At 37.5% G+C, this 8,436-nt stretch overlaps 1 protein-coding gene across 2 annotated transcripts in view; it reads left to right on the forward strand.

Annotated features, from left to right (window-relative positions):
• ide (insulin-degrading enzyme) overlaps positions 1–8,436 on the forward strand; it is a 49,228-nt gene that overhangs the window by 13,486 nt on the left and 27,306 nt on the right. For both annotated transcript variants that reach the window (XM_061962310.1, XM_061962303.1), the window contains exons 6-15: positions 1,013–1,125; positions 1,233–1,395; positions 3,378–3,470; positions 3,582–3,673; positions 3,898–3,978; positions 4,140–4,243; positions 6,365–6,467; positions 6,577–6,699; positions 6,981–7,063; positions 8,235–8,379. In XM_061962310.1, the coding sequence (XP_061818294.1) occupies positions 1,013–1,125; positions 1,233–1,395; positions 3,378–3,470; positions 3,582–3,673; positions 3,898–3,978; positions 4,140–4,243; positions 6,365–6,467; positions 6,577–6,699; positions 6,981–7,063; positions 8,235–8,379 (1,100 nt within the window). The remainder of the gene's footprint in view (positions 1–1,012; positions 1,126–1,232; positions 1,396–3,377; positions 3,471–3,581; positions 3,674–3,897; positions 3,979–4,139; positions 4,244–6,364; positions 6,468–6,576; positions 6,700–6,980; positions 7,064–8,234; positions 8,380–8,436) is intronic.

Genomic DNA, 8,436 nt, shown 5'->3' on the forward strand with positions numbered 1-8,436 from the left:
TTACAGTTGCCTATTATTAAAGTTAGATATTGGACATTCATTGTTTGTGTGCTGTCAAGTGAATTAATAACTACTGAAACATGAGTACCGTTTTCAGTATTTTACTTCAGCCATTTCACATCATACATTTGGTATTCGATATCTAAACAATGTCACCTCAGTCACCCTGTTATTGGAATGCAAACCTAAGAAACACCATTAAGTAAATGCTTGAGTCAAATGTTTAATGATGTATTCATGCTGGGTTTAGTTTCCCTTTGATAATTGTTGTAATTTTATAACAATTTAGGTTCTGGTGAATGGAAGTTTGCGATGTTATAAGTACAGCCCACCTGCACAAACCTCTTCTCTGATTTCGAATCAACATTTTGCAATTAAAAAAATTGGGATGGAGACAAGAACTAAACACTAACATAGGGAATCAATAAAGCAAAAACAACACATGACATGATTGGAAGAACCAATCATGGCACCTATGATGCTAAGAAAGGCAGTTTATTTGCTGTAATGGAGGTGATTTTTATTACCGTAGGCTCCACACTGTAAGGCGATACACAATTAGCCACTAGCGTGTCAGCCGGAGGACTACAAATAAATATTTACAATATTAGCCAGAGGGGATTGGCGTTTGTGATGGAAATTGAAAAGCATTAATCGGCAATGTCGAATGGCATCACATACCTTTTCAGGAAAATTGTTCGATAAATGGTTGTGGTGGTTAGCTGATCAATTGGCACATACCTAATGTAAATGACCCTTGTAACGCATCGCTGAGTTGCAGCTGCAATAAAAATTCCCCTTCTCTATTTAATAACCATTGTTTGCTTGCAATGAAGGAAGCAAACAAGCCAAACAGTCGACGAGTTGTGGTTGCTCACAGATTTGACAACACATCACGCGCTAAACCTTGACCAAACGCAATAAAAGCTAAATAAATGCTTTAATCTTTTCAACAAAATACATTCGCTCATAACTAAGTGTTTAAGTGTTGAAAGCTTTTTTTCACCTGCAGAATCCCTAGATGAGTTGACCTCAATGGTGGTGAAGCTATTTGGAGAAGTAGAGAACAAGAATGTACCTATCCCAGAGTTCCCAGATCACCCCTTTCAAGATGAATATCTCAAAGTGAGCATTTGTTTTTCACTTTTGCTGTTTTAACTCTTCACTGTTGCTATACAAGTATAGTACTGTATCTAACTATTTGTATTGGTTGCACCTGTTTGTTGTACCAGCAATTCTACAAAGTTGTACCCATCAAAGACATTAGGAATCTGTACGTGACGTTCCCCATCCCAGACCTGCAGAAATACTATAAGTCAAACCCAGGACATTATCTGGGACATTTGATAGGTCATGAAGGTCCTGGAAGTTTGTTATCTGAACTCAAATCAAAAGGTAATACATGTTCAATATATACATACAGTCATGATAAGCACACAAAAAATGTTTTGATATATTGTACAAGCTTACTTCAGAAAAATTATTTATTTTTACCTATTAAATATGAAGCATAACTAGGGATGGGAATTGATAAGATTTTCACGATTGTGATTCCACTTTTCTGTTCTTTATCGATTCTCATTTGGCTAAACGCATAGCAAACAAGTAGATTAGCTTCAACTTTGTTTCGTATGTAAGAAAACATGTTGTATGCAAACATGAGTAAGGTCTTAAGAGACCCACAGTCTCGATGGGATGCCAGAAAAAAATATTTTATTTGGAAAATAATTCTAATGTGAGTGTGAATGGTTGTCTGTCTATCCGCGTTGGCCCTGTGATGAAGAGTTAACTTGTCCAAGGTGTACCCTGCCATCTGCCCGAGTGCATCTTGGATAGGCTCCAGCCTATCCAAAATGCACTTCCAGGGAGCATGGAAGCGAGGAAACAGCAGACCACTCGATGATGTAAACATAAGCACACACAGAAGTGATCACGGCGCCGCTCTAGTTTGTCTGCGTTAGTGCTTATAATAACAATATCACTAATACTTGGTTAATATTCAAGTCACGAAATGTAAATTGAGTATTGTTGGTGGTTTTTGAATGGTTATTTATCGGATTTTAGGAGTGGGATAGTGGAGCTCCCATTAACTCCCCTGTAAGCGTACTTTTATTGACGTTTGTTTAATATTTAGAATGCATTTAAAAAAATCCATCCATCCATAGGCAACATTCCAAAAAAAGTGCAGTTCCCCTTTAAGTATGACCCCTTTTCGCTGAAAAATGGCCAAAAACCATCAGAGCAAAGTTTGGCGCTGAGAGAGCTAGAGAGCCAATTTTGAAATTTCATTTTCAGAACCCCATAAATATTAAATTTTTCACCATACCAGACAAGCTTGCAAAATATGGGGACATTTTGTGCATGTTAAGGACCTCAAAAAGGCATTTAAAAGAAACAACTGCAATTTCAATAGTGCCCTTGCGGTGCTCTGCAGGGCTCGCTCCATTGCTCGGCCCCTAAAAATATTCAGTATTATGTTTAACATTTTTCAAATAGAAATGAGAAGTATTCTTCTTTTTTTTTTAATTATGTACAGTGTATATATGCAAAGTAAAACTGTCAGTCAACAAATACAAGCACATTAAAGTCAAATGGAACAGTACACTAAAATTTTTCAACCATCAACTATGAAAATTAACCTCTGTTTTGACGTAAAATTAAGCATATGTGCTTTTGTAGGAAGCATACACGATATGTCTGACTAATCAGTGTCTCCTTCTGTGGAGAACACCTCTTAGACAATAAGGAGAAGTGCAAGCAACCTGTCAGATGCCGTCTCCTAATGTAATGCATGCAAAACATTAATTTCACGTTTACAATTAATAATATCATGTTTTAACACCGCTTTCCGCCCGAATGCAGCTGAGATAGGCTCCAGCACCCCCCGCGACCCCAAAAGGGACAAGCGGTAGAAAATGGATGGATTGATGGATGTTTTAACATGATAGGCAGTGTTAGTATGTTAGAAACCTGCAGTATTAAAAGCAGACAACTTGCTGACATTGCCGCCGCTGCTGCTGGTGGTTCACTACCGTCCCGGAGGGGATCGAAAATGCGTCATTCATTCAACGTTATCATATGCTCTGTCTGCTAATATTTCTGCTAGTATTTTCTCAATTTGATGCAATATCTACTTTGCAAGTAGATATTGTAGGTTGCCCTGTTGTCTTCCTTTCTCGTAAATAATTCTAAAGTGTGTGCTGCTTAATGGCTCCGTAAATGTTGATGCCATGCGTGCCCACAGGCAGCAATAAGGGAATCATTAACAAAACTGTCTGATTCCCAAGGATCGAACCTTGGGAGCGGGTTCTCACCAAGAACCGGTTTTCGATTCCCATCCCTAAACATAACCTTATTGAACATGCCATTCTGTTAAGGTTGGGTGAATACACTTGTTGGAGGTCAAAAAGAAGGAGCCAAAGGGTTCATGTTCTTCATTATCAATGTGGACTTGACTGAGGAAGGTCTTTGTAAGTACTGCTTGCTGTTTACTTCTAAAGAGTTAATACACTATGTGTTTGTGTAGTAGACACTAAAATGTAAATAACCCTGATTGAAGCGTTATGTTTGTGTCACCACAGTGCACGTTGAGGACATCATCTTCCACATGTTCCAGTACATCCAGAAACTGCGTACAGAAGGTCCTCAGGAGTGGGTGTTTCAAGAGTGCAAGGTAACTATTTAGATGCCAGGTCAACATAATGCTAACTTTCAACATTTTGGGGGACCCCAAAAAGGGACAAGCGGTAGAAGATGGATGGGTTATGATTGATGGAATACTGTATCAACACACAAAGATAGGTTTTATCTACTAAGTACTTGACACACAAAGACACACAACTTAAACATTACCTATCTATGTACCGGTAAATGTTTTTGTGTTTTTGCTATGTTTAGGATTTAAACAAGGTAGCTTTCCGGTTCAAAGACAAGGAGCGACCCCGTGGCTATACTTCCAAAGTGGCTGGTTTACTGCACGTAGGTGTCCTTTGATATGTAAAAGTTGATTTTACTGTAACATATTGAAACTTGTGGCTGTTGTATTGACTGTGGTCATCATCCCCATATGCTTCTGTTTTAGGTCATCTTGGCCTCTGGTACACAAATGTGTTTCAGGCAATGCCTTCTTTGTTTTTCAGTATTACCCTCTTGAAGAGGTTCTCGCGGCAGAGTACCTTTTGGAAGACTTCAGGCCTGACTTAATCGAGATGGTGCTGAACAAGCTAAGGCCAGAACATGTCAGGTTGGTGGAAGAGCATTTACGATCAATCACAGCTGCACTGAAAATTATTTATCGGCCCATTTGTAAAAATAACTTTTAAAGGTTGACCGTTTTCACTAACAAGTGACCACTTAGCTATTTAAATTATTGCTGTTCATAAACATTTTAAGTAAATATAATTGACAGTGGTGATTTAAATTATTATGAACACAACTGTAACTACAAAAATGTGTCCTACTTACAACAGGAACATCATTTTTCTTACAATAATAACTTGCTTGCGGCTCAGTCATTAAGGATGTGCCTTAATAACTTGAAGGGTGCTCAATTAATAATCAGATCCAGAATTGTCCTGTCATTTGGATTTTCCATCAAAAACACAAACTTTAAATGCATATAATATATTACATTAACACAAGTTAGCTCAAATAACAAAACTAAATGAATGCCCACTCCTCTAGTGTGTCACATGTAGGGTTGGTGACATTTACATGTTTTTTGATATCGAATACCAATATTGGTACTTTTGAAACGTTTCAAGTGCCTAAATTGGTACAAAAAAAAGGAAAAAATGTTTTTTTATGTTAACTGGATTTTGTGAAATTGAATAGAATATTATAAATACAATAACTAAGTTTTAAATTTGCCAATATGAAATAAAATTCACAATAGATAAAATACTAATATGTATATCGTAACCATCACATCCAAACCAGCAACAAACAAAGGAAATATGCAAAATATATTGCCAGATTTTAATGTAGTGAAGTGAAGTGAATTACATTTATATAGCGCTTTTTCTCAAATGACTCAAAGTGCTTTACATTGTGAAACCCAATATCTAAGTTACATTTAAACCAGTGTGGGTGGCACTGGGAGCAGGTGGGTAAAGTGTCTTGCCCAAGGACACAACGGCAGTGACTAGGAGGCGGAAGCGGGGGATCGAACCTGCAACCCTCAAGTTGCTGGCACGGCCGCTCTACCAACCGAGCTATACCGCCCCCAATGTAGGCCACATTAAGTGCATACATTCCCGACAATTCAAGCAGCAATTGATAAATGATAAATAATTGTGGCAATGTTAGACTAGAATTATAACAGTGCTTGCTAGTTAATCCTCCATGCAAGAGTTGTGTTTTATTGAGCAAAATAAAGTTCCTTACAAGACGTTTCTTGCTCAATATCACGTCCAAGCACTTGTTGCAGGTGGCACAGTCTACATTTTTTGAGGTAAAGTACAACCCAACTTTTGAGTATCTCGGCCTTAGCAGTTTTGCTTGATGCTCGCTGTTGTTTGTGCAAGTGAAAAACTAACATTAAGTGTAACACTGTCACGACAGTCGACTATATTTAAAATTAGATCCAATTTTTGCCTCATCTCATTGTACATGTGTATCATGACAAAAAAGGCATTCTATTCACTATAAGGCACTAATATTTACTTAGTTTATCGGTCCGTGTACAAGCCTTAATGTCAGCGCCAGTGCCATAATGATACAGTTTCAGTACCCATGCTAGTCACATGTGCACTTTTAAAGGTGACCTATGACGAATTTAGTCTTTTCTGACATAGTAATACGGTTGTTACAATGTTGGATACTTGTGTTTTGAATAATGTAAAATCATAAGGTTCATGCATTTGGTCATGGGCTTGCAAGCAATATTGGATGCCTCTGCCAATGCCCGTGGGATTTTGGAGTGTTTTTTTATCAGTGGGTAGTCTGTGACGTCACAAATTGACGTATTGTAGGAATTCTGGATGTGCTGTGTCTGGCAAGCCTTCTTGCCCTCCTAGAGATGGGTACTGTTCACATTTGAAGCGATACGGTACTGATTCTCAGGTGCCAAATAATCGGTACTGTATCGATTCAAATATGAACAAACAAATATCTTGCAGACAAATGCAGAAAGTGGGTTATAAACGTGACCGTGAAGCAAAATTACACCAAAGCATATCCAATACATATTATCTAGAACAATTAAAAAACAATTTCCATAAAAGCATGGTATGGCGGTAATTTTCAAAACTTTTCCCAAAAATAATAATGGATTGGATTTATGTAGCGCCTTTCAAGATACCAAAGCACTTCATTGAAAGTCAATTGTTGATGTAACCTGACCACTGCTCCATTCTCTTTGCAGAGTTGTTTTGGTGTCTAAGTCATTTGAAGCTCTAGCAGATAAGACAGAAGAATGGTACGGTACACAGTACAAACAGGAGGTTATCTCTGAGGAAACCATCAAGGTGACTCAATGCGGTCATACTGTGACAGTAAAATCAATAACTGCAGCCAATCTGCTTCTCTTTGTTGAAAAGTGCACGTTATGAATAGTCTATATTGTGTGCGTTTTAGAAATGGGCTGGTGCCGACCTCAACGGCAAATTCAAGTTGCCGATGAAAAATGAGTTCATCCCTACCAACTTTGAGATTTACCCTCTTGAGAAAGATTCTCCATCTGTCCCTGCCTTAATCAAGGCAAGTGTGTTTGATCATCAAAGTCGTGCCACTCTTGATTACACACTCTAGCAGCCTGATTTTCACTGCCGATTTTTTGAAAAGAAAGAAAATCTCCTGTGCTTTTACAAGGATACAGAACTGAGTATTTTCCATGTGCTTAAGGAGAAACACTAACAACTCTAACTTTGTCTTACTGTTGATTATCACTCATTTTTTGTTCTCACATATTATCATGCAACTTTCCAATGTCTTGACAATGACATAAAAATAAGAATATCCTGTGTGCCTTTTTCTTCCAGGATACCGCGATGAGCAAGGTGTGGTTCAAGCAGGATGATAAATTCTTCCTTCCTAAAGCATGTTTGAACTTTGAGTTCTTCAGGTATGTGATTATACAATCGCCACTCCAGGGGTTTACCCTGTAGGCAAACCATTGAAACTGTTAGGGATACAAGGGATAATATTAATTATACAAAGAATTTTAAATTTATTTACACACTTGTAATAAATGCTATATGCCTAAAGTTGAAAATATAGCAATGTTTTAATTTAGATGCTCTGTTTCCATAACATGATTGACACATTCAGAACATTATTCTACCAAATACCGCAGACTGCCATGTCAAATACCAGAAGAAAAGCGTTATCTTTGGTGTGCAGCACATTTTCTTCAGGGCAGACTGATGTTAGATAGAAAAAAATGCCATCACAGGACCAAAATATCTGCACTGTCAAAAAAGTAAATATGTCATGATAATGTTGACAGCGTAGACCGCTTTTGCCCTATTCTACAGCTAATTTCTGATTAAAACTTAGTCATATATTTTGGGACATTGACACAATTTTAATATGTTGGATTATATATACCACCCCAAAGTATTAAAAACAAAAGCAATAGGACATTTGGCTGCTCAACTGTTTAATGGCCAGGTGTGTGTTTTTACCTCATTATCACATTTACAAGGAGCAGATAAAAAGTGTAGAGTTAATTTCAAGTGTGCTATTTGAATAAGGAATCTGTTGCCCGAAGCAACATTATCTGCTCACATTAAGCCAAATGCTTCAGACACATTGGACGATATTTCACAGTGCAAATGGACAATGACTCAAAGCATACTGTGAAATCAACCAATTAGTATTTTTAAGACAGATGTTATGAGTGGACAAATCAACCACCTGTGCTGAATCCGTTAATTTGTCCGATTACTTTTGGTCTCTTAAAAAGTGGGAGACACGTACGCAAACATTTGTAATTCCTACACCGTTTCCTGATTTGTATTATGCACAACTTGTTTGTTTCTGTTTTAATAAATTTTGGTGGTGTTTAGAGCCAAAAAGATTCAAATTGTGTCGATGTCCCAAAATATATGGACCTGACTATATATTTAGTTTTTTTCATGACTGTATTTTTTAAATCCATGGTTCATAAAGTTCGATATTAAACCGCATGTCTTGGTGAAATTGCTGGTCTTTGTTAAACAAAAAAAGTATACAACGCAATATTTTTTTTACTCAGCACATTTTCCTTGCTTTCCACTGCTATTTTTCTACAGCCCGTTTGCTTATGTGGACCCATTACATTGTAACATGGCTTATTTATACCTGGAGCTCCTAAAGGACTCCCTGAACGAGTATGCATATGCAGCCGAGCTAGCTGGCTTGAACTATGACCTTCAAAATACCGTCTATGGGATGCATGTAAGTATCCTGATTCCTTTACTATCACATTCATGCTGCATCCAAATCTATAAGAAC

Source organism: Nerophis lumbriciformis, linkage group LG02 (genome assembly GCF_033978685.3).
Source record: "Nerophis lumbriciformis linkage group LG02, RoL_Nlum_v2.1, whole genome shotgun sequence".
Lineage (NCBI taxonomy): Eukaryota > Metazoa > Chordata > Actinopteri > Syngnathiformes > Syngnathidae > Nerophis > Nerophis lumbriciformis.